General features: G+C 42.1%; 1 protein-coding gene across 2 annotated transcripts in view; it reads left to right on the forward strand.

Moving 5' to 3' along the window:
* Window positions 1-19498, forward strand: part of LOC118359824 (endothelial cell-selective adhesion molecule-like) — a 77643-nt gene extending 58145 nt beyond the window's left edge. The window contains exons 3-7 of one of the 2 annotated variants that reach the window (XM_035738660.2): window positions 2712-2913; window positions 3273-3428; window positions 15369-15491; window positions 15587-15716; window positions 15892-19477. In XM_035738660.2, coding sequence (XP_035594553.1) covers window positions 2712-2913; window positions 3273-3428; window positions 15369-15491; window positions 15587-15716; window positions 15892-16783 — 1503 coding nt within the window. In that variant the 3' untranslated portion in view covers window positions 16784-19477. Of the gene's footprint in view, window positions 1-2711; window positions 2914-3272; window positions 3429-15368; window positions 15492-15586; window positions 15717-15891 lie in introns of both variants that reach the window. The other variant, XM_052519845.1, reaches the window with a different exon arrangement.
* Window positions 19499-19522: the final 24 nt, after the last annotated feature.

The following is a 19522-nucleotide window of genomic DNA, read 5'->3' on the forward strand; positions in this document are numbered from 1 at the left end:
AGAAGCCAAGGTAAGTTGCTAGCTAGTATTAAGCTTACAAAAAACTATCAATCTTCACATAATCACTAGTTAACTACACATGATTGATATTGTCCTGCTTTGCATATAATCAATGCGTTGCCTGTTAATTTATCATTGAATCACAGCCTACTTCAACTTCGCCAAATGGGTGGTGATTTAACAAAAGCGCATTCACGAAAAAAGCATGTACCTAACCATAAACATCAATGCTTTTATTCAAATCAATACACACGTTTTTTTTTTACCTGCATATTTAGAAATTCATGTTAGCAGGCAATATTAACTAGGGAAATTGTATCACTTCTCTTGAGTTCAGTGCAAGCAGAGTCAGGGTATATGCAACAGTTTGGGCCGCCTGGCTCGTTGCGAACTGTGTGAAGACCGTAATTAATATGCCAGAATTTTACATAATTATGACATACCATTGAAGATTGTGCAATGTAACAGTAATATTTAGACTTAGGGTTGCCACCCGTTAGATAAAATACAGAACGGTTCCAAATTTCACTGAAAGAATAAAGTTTTGTTTTCTAAATTATACTTTGCGGATTTTACCATATTAATGACCAAAGGCTCATATTTCTGTGTTTATTATATTATAATTAAGTCTGATTTGATACTTGATAGAGCAGTCTAACTGAGTGGTGGTAGGTAGCAGCAGGCTTGTAAGCATTCATTCAAACAGCACTTTACTGTGTTTGCCAACAGCTCTTAGTAATGCTTGAAGCACAGCTCTGTTTATGACTTCAAGCCTATCAACTCCTGAGATTAGGTTGGCAATACTAAAGTGCCTATATGAACATCCAATAGTCAAAGCTATATGAAATACACATGGTATAGAGAGAAATAGTTGACATGTCATAATTCCTATAATAACTACAACATCTTAAGTGGGAATATTGAAGAACTGGGAATATTGAACCACCAGCTTTCATATGTTCTCATGTTCTGAGCAAGGAACTTAAACGTTAGCTTTTTTACATGGCACATATTGCACTTTTACTTTCTTCTCCTACACTGTGTTTTGCATTATTTAAACCAAATTGAACACGTTTCATTATTTATTTGACATTCTGACATTTCAGATTCTTAAAATAAAGTGGTGATCCTAACTAGCTTAAAACAGGGAATTTTTACTAGGATTAAATGTCAAGAATTGTGAAAAACTGAGTTTAAATGTATTTGACTAAGGTGTATGTAAATTTCCGACTTCAACTGTATATATATCGGTATCGGCATTGAAAAATCATAATCAGTCGACCTCTAGTTTCCACAGAAACCACTGTTGCTGGATCTTTTCTCTTTTCTCATTTCCCTGAAGTGGTATGTCTCTCTAGTTGGTGATTAGTTGGTGTGCGTTCTGAAGGAACAGGCTTGTGTTGACGAAGCTGTTGATAAACTGTTGAAGAAGCCAGTTGATTATTTCAGGGCCTGGGAGCGGCTCTGCTCAGGTTTCAGACAGTTTTACAGTTTTACAGATTTATTCTCAGTAATCCAATCTCCTTCTTGTAATCCCAGATCTGGCCACATTTTACAGGCATTTCAGCCATGCGGCAGGTAGCCTAGTGGTTAGAGGGGCGAGCCAGCAACCTGAGGGATGCCAGTTCAAATCCCGTGTCTGACTGGAAAAAGCTGGTGGGAAGTGAGCTGGCAACTACAGGGTTGCTGATATCAAATCCTGGATGCCATTGCCTGCCGTTGTGCCCTGAGCAAAACATTTAACCCCCTACAACAACAGGTGCCCAGTGTGGCAGCCCCCTGCACCTCTCAAAAACCGGTATGTCTGTCTTTTGGATGACAATAAAGTAATCTTAATCTTAATGGCATGTACAGTGCCTATAGAAATTCTACACCCCCTTGAACTTTTTTTTCACATTTTGCTGCCTTAAAATTAAATCTAAAAAAGGGATTAAATTAGATTTCTTTCCTATACATCCAGACAACCTACTCCACATTTTCAAAGTGAAATAAAGTTATAGATCGTAATTGGATAAGTCTCCACCCCTAAATTAATACTTGGTAGAAGCTCCTTTGGCAGCCATTACAGCTGTGAATCATTTTCATTAAGATTCTACTAACTTTGTAACCATATGTCACTAACGGTGTGGTTGTGTTGCATGTATCTCCTGTATGTTTAGAAAACCTCTGGATGTGTGTGTGCGTGGCTTCTTCAGTGATTACGATAATCTCAGTAGTTTCACTGGCCATGGCCTGTGAGCTTATCTCTAACAGAAAATCAGTCTAAAAATTCTAACTCCCATCTGCACATACATATCAGGATTATCTGAAGGACATTGACTTCTGTTATACGGTAAAATTGTGTGGCTATAGATGGCACCGAAAATCGTATTTCAGCTCAATATCAGTATTGTATATTTAGAGAACCGGTATTTCTGTAGTTACTTGCATTAGTTTTCATTACAACAAATCCTCTCGTGCAGTGTTTCAAAAATGCTAGTCTCTCTCCTCGACAAGCACCACAAATGCTGGCTTGAAAAAGGCTAACAATATGTCGGGTTTATATACCGTATGCTGGCGCAAATAGAGGGCTTCTATGGAATGGAGTGCTCATCTGGGTAAAATCCTATCATTTCTGACAGTACATTTGGTTCCTGAACTGCGAAAAGGAACACAATCTACCGTAGCGTTCCCCATTGTGAAGTATTTCCCTTGTCTGTTTGTATGTGCAGGTCATCTCCTACAGTAACGGTGAGCCAGGGATAGGTAGTCCTGAGTTCAGGAAGCGTGTTGGGTTCAGCCTGTCCATGCCCTCGGCCAATCTCTCCATCTACATTAACAACACCCAGGAGTCAGACTCAGGACGATACCTCTGCAATGTCATCATCCCTGGAGCCGCCGGACTCTCTGGAGAAATGCGCCTTAATGTCAAAGGTACCATCCGGACCGGATGCCTTGTTTCTGGCACTTTCCAAAAATATTTGACTGTTTTTTGGGCCAACACTCAGAAATGGAATCACAAAAGTGTAAACTGTACTGCAGTTTGTACATATGCACTGGGCTGTGTCTATAATATTTTCCTTCAGCTTCAACAGATGGAGAGAGTGTGTTGGCACATTTCCATTACCTGTGTAGCCAGCATTCTTGGAAATACAGTACCCTGTTCAATTGAAATGGATTAATACGATACTTCAGGAGGTCAATTGGGGGTCAATTTTAGTAGCCCAAATCCTTTAATTTGTTTTTCTCATAGCTCTTCTGTTGTTTCTAACTATCTGTTCTCTCTCACTTAGTCCCTCCCTCGCCTCCAGTGTGCTTGATGACTGGGTCATCTGTGCTGAACGGCAACGTGACACTGAGCTGTAAGTCCAGCTTGGGCAAACCCATCCCTCAGTACAAGTGGACCAAGAATGCCCCCATGTCAGAGGTCTTCTTTTCCCCCATGCAGAGTGAGTACTACTTTATATATGTCCCAATAATGTTAGCCAATCACATTAGCTCTCTGCCTCAGTTAAGTTTTATCATAATACGAGTAGTCCCCATCAGAAGGGATTGAATACTTATTGAATATACACAGAGTACAAAACATTAAACACGTTCCTAATATTGAGTTGCACCCCTATTTGCCATCAGAATAGCCTCAATTCGTCGGGGCATGGACACTACAAGGTGTCAAGCGTTCCACAGGGATGCTGGCCCATGTTGAGTCCAATGCTTCCCACAGTTGTGTCAAGTTGGCTGGATGTCCTTTGGGTGGTGGACCATTTTTGATACACACAGGAAACGGTTGAGCATGAAAAATCCAGCAGCGTTGCAGTTCTTGACACACTCAAACCAGTGCATCTGGCACCTACTACCATAACTCTTTCAAAGGCAATTCAATCTTCTGTCTTGCCCATGTTTCAATCATCTCAATTGTCTCAGGTGAGAACAATAAGGGATCATAGCTTTCATTTGGATTCACCTGGTCAGTATATGTCATGGAAAGAGTTCCTAATGTTTTGTACACTCAGTGCATGTAATGTACTGTATGATATAAGGATTACAAAGGATAGCTCACCTCCATCCATCGCCGATGTAGAGCACTCAACCATGTGATGCAGAGTAACCACTACTAACCAGCACTGAAAACACCTGGCAATACTCTGGTTGGGTGCAATATAATTTTAGTCAATGCAAACTGTCATTGTCCTCTTCACAGCAGCTTTATATGGGTTATTGTAGTAATGAGCCCTGCCTCTCACTAAGATTGTCAAATGAGACCTAAAATAGATACATTGATAGACTCTAAGTAATTCCTAGCTTCTAAATAGCCATTGACATAAGATGGAGATGATTCCAAATGAATTACAAATATATAGTTTCAGAGAGAGCCTATAATTCGGATATTTCTTTTCCACGAATTGGTCTTTTGACTAATCAGACTTTTGCCAATAGAAATATAATTGGGTTGACTGTGTGAACACAGCCATAGCATCTCCCATGTTTTTACTGGTATATCTGCTCAGAAAACCCATTCAGGGTGCATTCTCCCATATGGTGTAATCTCTCCTAACCTTCTCCACTGGAATGTATTGCCAGTGGTTCGCTTGTTAACTCTGTGAGTCGGGCTAAATGTTGAGGACAAATGTGTGGTGTGTTGGCGATGGGATTGCAGATCCTAATTTCTCTCTCTTTTTTTCTCTCTGGTGACTGAGTTTTTTTTCTTTGAAATGCCACAACATGCATCACTTAATCCTCTTTAAAGAACGGGAAACGTTCACGACGTACACACTGCATGCTCATGTCAGACCTGCAGAGAGTAAGAGAAAAATATTAAATCAAGGTTTATTTTCCTTACTTTACTGCACATATGCCTTTTATATTGTATTATTTTGTGAAGAGTTGTGAAAATACAGTGGAAACAATTATTGTGAAAGCACCAGCTGTTTCTGAGCAACAATGAGGCTTACACTGATTGACCAAGTACTGGAATAGCTCCTCCTCTGATCCCCTCGCTTCTTCTATAGATTACCCAACAAATAATACACTTTATCTGTTTCACTGCCTTATTGACTCAATGTCCAGGACTGTGGGTTTGAATACACCACCAAACACACACGGACAAACCTGCAAAATCTCTAGAACACTCTGATCTTCTGTATTTTTCTCTTTGACCTGGCACATGCTCTCTGTGACATTGAGCCTCCACCCCTGTGTTCTACTGGTATTCTAAAGGACACTACTTTCGACTGAGCATAAGGGCTTGGTATTATCAAACTCAAGTGTTCATTTTTATTGTTTTGGTCCAGCAGCAGCAGTAGGCAAATTATCTTCTGCTACTGAAACATTTGGCATGTTTCAGTTGTGTTGGTAGTAACTTTGTCAGTGGTGGCACATTGCTTAGCCTAAATTGCCCGTATGGAACAAGAGGTGTGATTTACAACACCATGTGACCTGATCCTACCTAGTATAGAAACATTGAAGTTGTTATTATAAAATTAGTCTTTGTTTTTATTTTATTATATTAAAAACCAAGCTTATGTAAATGATTCTCTTTTGTAATGCTATACCAACCTAACTTAAACTGTAATCTTGCTTCTTTAACATTTGACATGTCCATACATGGCTCGCACATGATGCAACACAATTTAGCTTATGTAAGGTATTTTCTACTTATGAAAGTGCTGTGTAAGATAATTCCATATTGAAGCCAATTGCCTACTTACAATGTAGACTGCATACATTTTTTACATATTTAGCAAAAAACTAGATACATTTTTGCTATTATGGCCTATTAGGTCAATGTTGGTTTCGAAGAAAAAAAACTATACTCCACAAATCACAATAGACTAAGACGAACATTCATGCCCTCCCACTGAATTGGAGTGCATGACAACACACAACGTCAAAAACCATGCATGACTTGAAGCCACCACATATTAGCTATTGATTGGTCAAGCCCTTGCCACACATACAACTTCTTAAGTCACCAAAAGCCAGCACTTTTACGACACCTCCAGGTATTTCATCCTGAAGTAAAAATGGCAACAATATTTTCTGACACACCCCATGAGCAATTTTAGTTTGTCAATATAGCGAGCTACCCTCAAATAATCAGCATGTCACTCTCGCTTCATTCTAAGATGCTGTGTTTCTATTGTTCCCGATCTCTACTTCTCTCCTGCCTTTGTCTCATCACTATTTTCTTGCAAACTTTTGCAGCTATCAACACCTTACAGCTCCCTTCTAAGGGTTAGGGGTTGATGTCTCTCTTCCCTAATCACTCTCTTCACTAGCCCTTCTTCTCTCAGTCACTATCTCTGCCACTTTTCTCTCCTGCATGACCACAGAATGGAGAGCCTGCCCCTCGACCTTGCTTGTTCTAGGGTTCATGGGTAAGGGTTTCACACATACATCCTCAACCCACCACAACCCCCCTAGGACTTAGAAGCCTGTAAAGCCCCACAGCCTATATAATGTTATATCTCGCCGGCTTGTTGTCCTAAAAAAGAGAAATGAGTTACCTCTGGTTTGTTCAGCCATTCCTATAGGGGAATTAATGAGGAAGGAATGGGGTTTTGGGATAAATGCCAAAAATAAGGTCTGAGGTTAACACAGGTTTAGGAGATATTATACCTTTTGTTCTGAGATATCAGTCAGTTAACATGGCCTTTATTAATTATGAAGCCTTTATGTGCATTAAGTGCTTGTTTTGATTAAATATGTGCTTCAACATTCACAATAATGGCATGAGCTGACAAAGTTTATGTCATAGAACAAACTGTATAAAATATCCTGAGCCTGTGTTTACCATAGACCTTATTTTTTGGCGTTTATCCAAAACCCCACAAAAAAAAACATTCATCCCTCCATAGGCATTGGCCAATGAGCCATGGTGGAGTTTGTGCCTACAAAAAGATGCTATTGCTCTCTATAATCTTGCTGGTGTCACCCCAACCCCCCATCCTCAGGTAAACTCCCCTGACCCACCATTGGACAGACATAGATATAGAGTTGAACCTTTAGAAGAATTGTATATGTTATCCATCCAAAGGCATATCTTCATTAATCCTCACCAATGACTTTGCCTTGAATACATCTGCATTGCCCTTTATAAACTCAGTCGATCTGAGGTTACATGTTTCCTTTGGTATGGATCAACTCATACGAGCCCTTGGCCCTTAGACATCTGGCCTGAAGATGAAACCACTTCATAACATAGCAACCACTAGGTTAACCTCTTCATAACATGCTCAGATAACACCATATAAAAGTACAAAAGTCCACAGTAATCAATATGCTAATATAAAATAAATTGTAAATGACTGTGAAGGCAACAATAAAGTCAAGTAGTGAATGTAAAGGCTACATATCAAGGCCATAGAGAAAGAGAAAGCCTGGACTTTCTCACAATGGCTGTCATTGGTCCATTGCATCAAATGACAGACATTCAATGATTAAATCAAAACTATGATTGCAAGGTCCACTCTGCTGCGTTTGCTGAGGTCATTGAGTTTGAATTTAATCCAGAATAAGTGTTTTGTTTTTGTCTTGTACGTAGACTAAGATTGTGTCTTAACATTCTGAATATGTATGAAACATGAAGGTGCACAAATAACAGTTGGCACAAATACTGTGAGTTTGTTTGTGTGTTCTTGTGTTCTTAGATCTTTCCAGTAGAAATGTTTGTGATAGTAGCAAGTGACTGTAGATAGTACTGTAGTTAGGTATTTCATGGTTTCATTTCAGTGTATTTTGATCAGTACAATGCTTTCTTGGTATATAGAGATTGGTGATGTCTTTGGATCTTGATTGCAGTGCAATTTAGAAAATCTGCCAAATTTAAGAATGGGCTGATCTGTTGTTAATCTGTAGCAATTCTGTCTGGCTCCTCTGGGTTACTATTGTCAGGTGCCTATTGTACACACGTATAGGCACATCCATCCGCAAATGATATCTTCTCCAAGAGGTTTTGTTTATTATGACATTTAAAGTATGATTTAGCAGTAGCACCGTTGCGGAGTTTGTGTGCTTTGTGTGCCTTATGATTTGCCCCCCACCCTCCCAGAGAGAACAGCAGATGGTGCATGCTGAGTTTATCAAACAAGAATTCCAGCCAGCAGTTCATTCCTAGACTTTGGGACAGGGACAAACAGCTGTTTGTCACAATGAAAATGTAGGACAGAGGACATCATTTGCCATAGTTTATTTATAGGACTTTGTAGTCTGGTTATTAGTAAAGGTACTGACATCATATTGTGAACTTTAGCTTCTCTACTTGAGTTGAGCTGATTGAGTCACTGGGTTGTTTTGATTCTCCATTTATGATATGCCTCAGAATATATGATGAAGATATATCTATTTGTTTTCCCCCTTGATCCTTTATATTGGTATATATGGGTAGAGGCCCTAGCCATCCAAGTCATAGACTGTTCTCTCTGCCACCGCACAGAAAGCGGTACCGATGCACCAAGTCTGGAACCAACAGGACCCTGAACAGCTTCAAGCCATAAGACTGCTAAATAGTTAACTTAATTTGACTCATCACATATTCTGCTGCTACTGCTTATTATCTATCCTGTTGCCTAGTCACTTTGCCCCTACCCATATGTACTGTACATATCTACCTCAATGACCTCGTACCCCTGCACATCGACTCGGTACTGTATAAAGTTATCGTTACTCATTATGTATTTATTCCTTGTGTTATCTTTATATTAATCCATTTTTCTCTCTGCATTGTTGGAAAGGGCCCGTAAGTAAGCATTTCACTGTTAGTCTACACCTGTTGTTTATGACGCATGTGACAAATCAAATGTGATTTAATTTGAAAACACATCTGATGAAAATATTCTCTTGTGACGTTTCCAATCGGATTTTGAGAGGATTTGCTTGACAAGAGCTGCCCCACATGTTTATTATTCTCTAGTGCCCCCAGTGCTACATACTTACAATAGAGCATCCCCACGCCAGCTATGACAAGTGGACCACAGCAACTAGGATTATGTCAACTGATGAAGTCCAGCTGTGAAAAGCCACAGGTTCTGATTCATCATAATATAAATAATAATATATGCCATTTAGCAGACGCTTTTATCCAAAGCGACTTACAGTCATGTGTGCATACATTCTACGTATGGGTGGTCCCGGGGATCGAACCCACTACCCTGGCGTTACAAGCGCCATGCTCTACCAACTGAGCTACAGAAGGACCACATCATTGTGGAGACTCCTTGTCTGGTGTTTAACCATTTGCTAGTGAGGTCTCTACATATAACTTAATTTATGCCCGGGACAGAAAGGAGTGATATCATCGAAGAGAATCCATACTGGTATAAAGAAAACCAACAGCCCATCCCACTGGGCAAACACTGGTTGAATCAACGTTGTTTCCATGTGGAATAGACATTGAATTGATGTCTGTGCCCAGTGGGATTTGACTCCCGAGGACCAGGATACCCCTCAATACTTATAGCTTCGGAACCAAGAGAGTATTGTACTTGGTAGAGTGTGTAGTCTAATTATGTTTGTATACATTTGGTTTTTTAACCAGGTAGGCAAGTTGAGAACAAGTTCTCATTTACAATTGCGACCTGGCCAAGATAAAGCAAAGCAGTTCGACACATACGACGACACAGAGTTACACATGGAGTAAAACAAACATACAGTCAATAATACAGTATAAACAAGTCTATATACGATGTGAGCAAATGAGGTGAGATAAGGGAGGTAAAGGCAAAAAAAGGCCATGGTGGCAAAGTAAATACAATATAGCAAGTAAAACACTGGAATGGCAGATTTGCAGTGGAAGAATGTGCAAAGTAGAAATAAAAAATAATGGGGTGCAAAGGAGCAAAATAAATAAATAAAATAAATACAGTAGGGAAAGAGGTAGTTGTTTTGGCTAAATTATAGGTGGGCTATGTACAGGTGCAGTAATCTGTGAGCTGCTCTGACAGTTGGTGCTTAAAGCTAGTGAGGGAGATAAGTGTTTCCAGTTTCAGAGATTTTTGAAGTTCGTTCCAGTCATTGGCAGCAGAGAACTGGAAGAAGAGGCGGCCAAAGAAAGAATTGGTTTTGGGGGTGACCAGAGAGATATACCTGCTGGAGCGCGTGCTACAGGTGGGTGATGCTATGGTGACCAGCGAGCTGAGATAAGGGGGGACTTTACCTTGCAGGGTCTTGTAGATGACATGGAGCCAGTGGGTTTGGCGACGAGTATGAAGCGAGGGCCAGCCAACGAGAGCGTACAGGTCGCAATGGTGGGTAGTATATGGGGCTTTGGTGACAAAATGGATTGCACTGTGATAGACTGCATCCAATTTGTTGAGTAGGGTATTGGAGGCTATTTTGTAAATGACATCGCCAAAGTCGAGGATTGGTAGGATGGTCAGTTTTACATGTTTGGCAGCATGAGTGAAGGATGCTTTGTTGCGAAATAGGAAGCCAATTCTAGATTTAATTTTGGATTGGAGATGTTTGATGTGGGTCTGGAAGGAGAGTTTACAGTCTAACCAGACACCTAGGTATTTGTAGTTGTCCATGTATTCTAAGTCAGAGCCGTCCAGAGTAGTGATGTTGGACAGGCGGGCAAGTGCAGGCAGCGATCCGTTGAAGAGCATGCATGCATTTAGTTTTACTTGTATTTAAGAGCAATTGGAGGCCACGGAAGGAGAGTTGTATGGCATTGAAGCTTGCCTGGAGGGTTGTTAACACAGTGTCCAAAGAAGGGCCAGAAGTATTCAGAATGGTGTCGTCAGTGTATTCAGAGGTGGATCAGAGACTCACCAGCCGCAAGAGCGACATCATTGATGTACACAGAGAAGAGAGTCGGTCCAAGAATTGAACCCTGTGGCACCCCCATAGAGACTGCCAGAGGTCCGGACAGCAGACCCTCCGATTTGACACACTGAACTCTATCAGAGAAGTAGTTGGTGAACCAGGCGAGGCAATCATTTGAGAAACCAAGGCTGTCGAGTCTGCTGATGAGGATGTGGTGATTGACAGAGTCGAAAGCCTTGGCCAGATCAATGAATACGGCTGCACAGTAATGTTTCTTATCGATGGCGGTTAAGATATCTTGAGTGTGGCTGAGGTGCACCCATGACCAGCTCTGAAACCAGATTGCATAGCAGAGAAGGTATGGTGAGATTCGAAATGGTCGGTAATCTGTTTGTTGACTTGGCTTTCGAAGACCTTTGAAAGGCAGGGTAGGATAGATATAGGTCTGTAGCAGTTTGGGACAATAGTGTCCCCCCCTTTGAAGAGGGGGATGACCGCAGCTGCTTTCCAATCTTTGGGAATCTCAGACGACACGAAAGAGAGGTTGAACAGGCTAGTAATAGGGGTGGCAACAATTTCGGCAGATAATTTTAGAAAGAAAGGTTCCAGATTGTCTAGCCCGGCTGATTTGTAGGGGTCCAGATTTTGCAGCTCTTTCAGAACATCAGCTGACTGGATTTGGGAGAAGGAGAAATGGGGAAGGCTTGGGCGAGTTGCGGTGGGGGGTACAGTGCTGTTGACCGGGGTAGGAGTAGCCAGGTGGAAAGCATGGCCAGCTGTAGAAAAATGCCTATTGAAATTCTCAATTATATTGGATTTATCAGTGGTGACAGTGTTTCCTATCTGCAGTGCAGTGGGCAGCTGGAAGGAGGTGTTCTTATTCTCCATGGACTTTACAGTGTCCCAGAACTTTTTTGAGTTAGTGTTGCAGGAAGCAAATTTCTGCTTGAAAAAGCTAGCCTTGGCTTTTCTAACTGCCTGTTTATAATGGTTTCTAGCTTCCCTGAACAGCTGCATACCACGGGGGCTGTTCGATGCTAAAGCCTGTTAGACCTATAGGGGCAGTATTTCATTTTTGGATAAAAAGACATGCCCGTTTTTAGCGCAATATTTTGTCACGAAAAGATGCTTGACTATGCCATAGAACAAAATCTACAGGCAAAACCAAGATGTTTGAGTGACCAGGAAATCAACAGGATTTCTGGAGGCACGTTTTCCATGATCTCCTTATATGGCTGTGAATGCGACAGGAATGAACGGACACTTCCTATCGTTTCCCCAGGTGTCTGCAGCATTGTGACGTATTTGTAGGCATATCATTGGAAGATTGCCCATAAGAGCCTACAATTACCAAGTGTCCCGCATGGTGTCTGCGTGGAAATTGGTGCGCAAAAGTCAGGTCCCAGTATTTTTCCATCCGAATCAGAGAAGAATGCACGCTTCTAGGACTGGCATTTCAATGAAGAGATATGACAAAACACCTTGAGGATTGATTCAAACAACGTTTTCCATGTTTCAGTCGATATTATGGAGTTAATTCGGAAAAAAGTTCGACGTTTAGGTGACTGAATTTTCGGTTAGTTTCGGTAGCCAAATACATAGTAACAAAACGGAACGTTGTGTCCTACACAAGCATCTTTCAGGAAAAACTGGACATCTGCTATGTAACTGAGAGTCTCCTCATTGAAACATCTGAAGTTCTTCAAAGGTAAATTATTTTATTTGATCCCTTTGCTGGTTTTTGTGAATGTTGCGTGCTAAATGCTAACGCTAAATGCTAAGCTAGCTATCACCACTCTTACACAAATTATTGATTTTCTCTGGTTCTAAAGCATATTTTGAAAATCTGAGACGACAGGATTGTTAAGAAAAGGATAAGCTTGAGGACAGGCATATTTATTTCATTTATTTTGCAATTTTCAGAAATCGCTAATGTTGCGTTATGGTAATGAGCTTGAGGCTGTAGTCACGATCCCGCATGCGGGATGGGGCGGCCTAAGAGGCTAATGCAGAACGCCATAGGATGTTTTTGTGTTGGTTAAGGGCATTCAGGTCTGGGGAGAACCAAGGGCTATATCTGTTCCTGGTTCTAAATTTCTTGAATGGGGCATGCTTATTTAAGATGGTTAGGAAGGCATTTAAAAATACAAACAGGCATCCTCTACTGACGGGTATCCTTCCAGGATACCCCGGCCAGGTCGATTAGAAAGGCCTGCTCGCTGAAGTGTTTCAGGGAGCGTTTGACAGTGATGAGTGGAGGTCGTTTGACCGCTGACCCATTACGGATGCAGGCAATGAGGCAGTGATCGCTGAGATCTTGGTTGAAGACAGCAGAGGTGTATTTAGAGGGCAAGTTGGTTAGGATGATATCTATGAGGGTGCCCATGTTTAAGGCTTTGGGGAGGTACCTGGTAGGTTCATTGATAATTTGTGTGAGATTGAGGGCATCAAGCTTAGATTGTAGGATGGCTGGGGTGTTAAGCATGTTCCAGTTTAGGTCGCCTAGCAGCACGAGCTCTGAAGATAGATGGGGGGCAATCAGTTCACATGTGGTGTCCAGAGCACAGCTGGGGGCAGAGGGTGGTCTATAGCAGGCAGCAACGGTGAGAGACTTGTTTTTAGAGAGGTGTTTTTAAAAGTAGAAGTTCAAATTGTTTGGGTACAGACCTGGATAGTAGGACAGAACTCTGCAGGCTATCTTTGCAGTAGATTGCAACACCGCCCCCTTTGGCAGTTCTATCTTGTCTGAAAATGTTGTAGTTTGGGATGAAAATGTCAGAATTTTTGGTGGTCTTCCTAAGCCAGGATTCAGACACAGCTAGAACATCCGGGTTGGCAGAGTGTGCTAAAGCAGTGAGTAAAACAAGCTTAGGTAGGAGGCTTCTAATGTTAACATGCATGAAACCAAGGCTATTACGGTTACAGAAGTCATCAAAAGAGAGCGCCTGGGGAATAGGAGTGGAGCTAGGCACTGCAGGGCCTGGATTCACCTCTACATCGCCAGAAGAACAGAGGAGGAGTAGGATAAGGGTACGGCTAAAAGCAATAAGAATTGGTCGTCTAGAATGTCTGGAACAGAGAGTAAAAGGAAGTTTCTGGGGACGATAAAATAGCTTCAATGTATAATGTACAGACAAAGGTATGGTAGGATGTGAATACAGTGGAGGTAAACCTAGGTATTGAGTGATGATGAGAGAGATATTGTCTCTAGAAACATAATTGAAACCAGGAGATGTCATCGCATGTGTGGGTGGTGGAACTAATAGGTTGGATAAGGTATAGTGAGCAGGACTAGAGGCTCTACAGTGAAATAAGCCAATAAACACAAACCAGAACAGCAATGGACAAGGCATATTGACATTAAGGAGAGGCATGCTTAGTCGAGTGATCAAAAGGGTCCAGTGAGTAGTGAGGTTGGTTGGGGTCACGGCGATTTGGACAGCTCGCCGGGCCATCGGTAGCAAGCTAGCATAGGATGGAGGTCTGTTATTAGCCACCTTGTGCATTTCAGTCGGTAGGATTAGTGGGGTTCCAAGTGGTAGAGGGGATGAATCCAATTCACAAAAAAACAAAAACAAACAATAGATGCCCAAAAAGAAAAAAATATATTTAACAAATAAAATAATAATAAATTGTCCTTTAGGTCTATTTAGATAGCAGCCGATAAGACAGCTAACGGTTAGCGGACCGCAGATGGGCGTTCAGATAACGTTGCGACGGATGAGCCAGCCGGATAACTCCCTCGGGTAGATAACGTCGGTAGTCCAGTTGTGAAGGCCCGGTGGGGCTCCGCGTTGGCAGTAAAACGGGTCCGGATAGGTGATTGTAGCCCGGAGTGACTGATGGAACTCTTCAGCTGGCTAGCTTCGGAATAATTTATGTTTGCTCCGGAATCGACGAAAGCCGATAGTCACACGGATAGCAGCTTGCTAGCTGCGAGATCCAGGTATAAATGTCCAGAGTTAGCTGTTGAAATCAAAGTACATGGAGAGAAAAATAGGTCCGGTATTTTCCGGTCCGAGCCACGCCGTACAAAACTGGCGATAGATTTTCGAGCTAAAGGATAGCTGATGACCACAAACCGTGGTTAGCTGAATACTAACGATTAGCCAGTAAAGAAGCTAACTAGCTTCTGATTAGCTTCAGGCTAGCTTCTGGCTAGCTGCTGATTAGCTTCTGGATTAGCTTCTGGTTAGCTTCTATGGTGGATTACAGATTTGAGGTAAATAATATTTTCTTTTTTTTAATATAAATTGGTGAAGCGGGTTGCAGGAGAGTGTTTTGAAGATGAGTTTATGGAAAATAAAAATAAAATATATAAAAAGGTATGCGAAGAAAGTTGTATATATATATATATATATATATATATATATATATATATATATATATATATATATATATATATATATATATACGGGACACGACAAGACGAGGACAAAAGACGTCTGAACTGCTATGCCATCTTGGAGAGGAAACTACATACTGTAGCTACCCTTGTGTTACCTAGTGTAACTGTCAGTATTACTGTAGATGGAGATTGTGTATAACGTTCTGTGCACTGTACAGTACATGAATATGTTCATGATGTAGAGGCAAGAGTGTGTAACACTGTCTCTCTCTTTCAGATGAGAGGCAAGGCACCCTCAGGCTGAGTAACCTCACTAAGAGCATGTCAGGGAAATATGTGTGCCGAGCTAGCAACACTGCCGGCTCTGACACTTGCGCTATCAACCTGGAGGTCTTCACCTGTATGTATAGGAAGTAAACACATAATCTCATACTAGTATATACAGACTGCTCTTGTTTCCTGTTCTAATCCTCTCTGTGGTGTCCTCTTCCACAGCCTCTAATGCTGGAGCGATTGTTGCTGCTACTCTGGGGTCCATCGTGGCACTGGTAGCCATCATACTCTTCCTCATCTTCATACTGAGGAGGAGAGACCATGAAGAGGAGGAGCTAGCCAATGATATCAAGTGAGATTTTGTCATTTGGAAAAACAGGTACAGTTGTTAAACGTCACAGGATGTACAACTACTAGTACTCCACCATGGACAGTGTTCTAATTTAGTTTCTGCAGGTTGGTGATTTGAGGATGTGTGTGATATGATCTTGGTTTGTGTTTTCTCATTGGCTGCCTATCCATTACAGGGAGGATGCCCAGGCACCCAAGCGTGTTTCCTGGGCAAAGAGCGGCACAGGCTCAGACCTCCTCTCCAAAAATGGCACGCTGTCCTCCATAGCCACGACCCCGCATCTACGAGACCCCCAGCAGCCCAACAACTTCCGCTACCCCTACCCCACTGCTCCGGCCTCTGACACAGGCTCTGTGTTCAATGCCTACCGCCTTCGGCCTGGAGAGCCCAACCCCTTGCAGGGCCTCCCAGGGTACATCAGTGGCACACCTCCACCCAGGCACACCAGACCCCTCTGTGTTGCAAACAACATTGATGCCACCTCTCCACACAGGCACAGTCGACCCCCCAGTTCTAACCACATCACTGGGACTCTACCCCCTGGCCACACCCGGCCCCTCAGCACTAGTATCATTGTTGACACCCCTCCCCATGGGTTCAGTCAACCCCCCAGTCCTAACCATGTTGGTGTCACCTCTCCACATGGACACAGCAGACCCCCTAGCTCTAACAACATTGGTACCCCCTCCCCACATGGGAACAGTCAACCCCCAAGTTCTAACAATATCGGTGCCCCCTCTCCACATGGGCACAGCAGACCACCAAGCTCGAACCACATTGGCGGTAGCGCTCCACACAGGCACAGTCGACCTCCCAGTTCCAACCACAGCCGACCTCCCAGCATCAGTAGCATTCCTCACTATGGATACAGCAGAACCTCCAGTTCCAACGGTGCCCCACCCCATTCCCCACCTGGCCACATGGTCACAGACCCCGACAAGACTGAGGGGGCCCAGCCCCAGGTGCCACACCCTCTCACCTCGCCAATCAGCTCCACCACCCTGGCCCGTATAGGTGCTGTGCCCGTCATGGTGCCCGCTCAGAGCCAGGCTGGATCACTGGTATAGCCCACTGGAGTGTCTCACGTTTTACTTTTGAACACAAACTGAAGCAAATGGATAAAGACTTCCTCAAAGTAAGACTGTATAGAGGAGAGAAGGATTTGCTACAAATTAAAATAACTTTTTATTGCAGTTGTTCAAAGTAGAATGAAGAACTCATGCTAAAGAAGACAAATGAGAAATTATGACACTTGTGGAATCGACTGTATTCAAGTCTGCACAAGTTCAAAGACTTGTTTTAGCTGTTTTCAAATACCATGATCAGAGTCTTTAAGGTTAAAACAAAGCCTATTCTCTAAAACATTTTTTGTGAATCCATATATTTGACTTAGTCGTGGCCAAAAGTTTTGAGAATGACACAAATATACATTTCCTGCTTCGGTGTCTTTAGATATTTTTGTCAGATGTTACTATGGAATACTGAAGTATAATTACAAGCATTTCATAAGTGTCAAAGGCTTTTATTGACAATTACAGGAAGTTGATGCAAAGAGTCAATATTTTCAGTGTTGACCCTTCTTTTTCAAGACCTCTGCAATCCACCCTGGCAGGCTGTCAATTAACTTCTGGGCCACATCCTGACTGATGGCACCCTATTCTGCAATAATCAATGCTTGGAGTTTGTCAGAATGTGTGGGTTTTTGTTTGTCCACACGCCTCTTGAGGATTGACCACAAGTTCTCAATGGGATTAAGGTCTAGGGAGTTTCAAATCAAATGTATTTTTATAGCCCTTTGTACATCAGCTCATATCTGAAAGTGCTGTACAGAAACCCAACCTTATGAACATATTTAAATACAGTATAAAAGATGTGTTTTTGGAAAAGGTTTTGTATTTCAATTTCAATCAGAACATTTATTTTTTACACTTGTACAGCGGTTGAAAAACTGTGTTTTTGTATCTGAATAAAAACTGGCCATGGACCCAAAATATCAATGTTTTGTTCCCTGAGCCATGTAGTTACCACTTTTGCCTTATGGCAAGGTGCTCCCTCATGCTGGAAAAGGTATTGTTCGTCACCAAACTGTTCCTGGATGGTTGGGAGAAGTTGCTCTCAAAGGATGTGTTGGTACTATTCTTTATTCATGGCTGTGTTCTTAGGCAAAATTGTGAGTGAGCCCACTCCCTTGGCTGAGAAAGCAACCCCACACATGAATGGTCTCAGGATGCTAAACAGGACTGATGGTAGCGCTCACCTTGTCTTGTCCGGACAAGCTTTTTTCCGGATGCCCCAAACTATTGGATAGGGGATTCATCAGAGAAAATGACTTTACCCCAGTCCTCAGCAGTCCAATCCCTGTACCTTTTGCAGAATATCAGTCTGTCCCTGATGTTTTTCCTGGAGAGAAGTGGCTTCTTTGCTGCCCTTCTTGACACCAGGCCATCCTCCAAAAGTCTTTGCCTCACTGTGCATGCAGATGCACTCACACCTGCCTGCTGCCATTCCTGAGCAAGCTCTGTACTGGTGGTACCCCGATCCCACAGCTGAGACGGTCTTTGCGCTTGCTGGACTTTCTTGGGTGCCCTGAAGCCTTCTTCACAACAATTGACCCGCTCTCCTTGAAGTTCTTGATGATCCGATAAATGGTTGATTTAGGTGCAATCTTACTGGCAGCAATATCCTTGCCTGTGAAGCCCTTTTTGTGCAAAGCAATGATGACGGCACGTGTTTCCTTGCAGGTAACCAATGGATGACAGAGGAAGAACAATGATTCCAAGCACCACATTCCTTTTGAAGCTTCCAGTCTGTTATTCGAACTCAATCAGCATGACAGAGTGATCTCCAGCCTTGTCCTCGTCAACACTCACACCTGTGTTAACGAGAGAATCACTGACATGATGTCATCTGGTCCTTTTGTTGCAGGGCTGAAGTGCAGTGACATTTTGGGGGGGGGGGACTTAGTTCATTTGCATAGCAAAGAGGGACTTTGCAATTAATCTGATCACCCTTCATAACATTCTGGAGTATATGCAAATTGCCATCATACAAACTCAGGCAGCAGACTTTGTGAAAATGTATATTTGTGTCATTCTCAGCTTTTGGCCACGACTGTATATACATGTTTTATATGCCAGTTACAACAATTGACGAGGGTTTGCCTGGAGAGAATGTATGCTCATCAACTCACACCATCATGTTGATACTAAGCACATTACTGCTCATAGAGATGTAAAGCGCCAACTGTCCATGTGGAGTTGTGATCACCCCAGTAGAACAGACCATTTTATAGACAAGAAAGTGTCGACCCATACTTGTATCTAATAAGAATATTTGTGGTTTTATTACATTTATGTACACAGAGAATATATTACTAATCTCAATTAGGTAGCTGGAATGTATAATTCATCAATGACAGAGATCTGGGTTTTAAATATTCTTCCCTTAACGGCAAAAGGTCTCGTGCAGTCAATCGTGATTTCCTGTGTTTTGAGGTTGGAATACTGTGAAATTATAATGGCCATTTAGTGTAAGAGCTGCTTGAGAAATTGGTCATTGTTTTCAATAAAAAATGTAGCAACTTCATTGTTATCCAGAAATGATTTGATCGAGAACCAGCTGCATTGGACCTTTAAAACATGGTTCATGCAGTACCAAATATTATATAAAATCTCAGTCATCCAACCCATCTAGATGATACATTTAATTGTGTTTTATGATTAAACTGAATCATGAGAACCAAACTTGCTCATGTTTCAAATGTTGCCGCAATAACTGAATGTGCAGGAGAGGCTGTGACGTCATCG

This window comes from Oncorhynchus keta, chromosome 1, assembly GCF_023373465.1.
Source record: "Oncorhynchus keta strain PuntledgeMale-10-30-2019 chromosome 1, Oket_V2, whole genome shotgun sequence".
In the NCBI taxonomy this organism is placed as follows: Eukaryota; Metazoa; Chordata; class Actinopteri; order Salmoniformes; family Salmonidae; genus Oncorhynchus; species Oncorhynchus keta.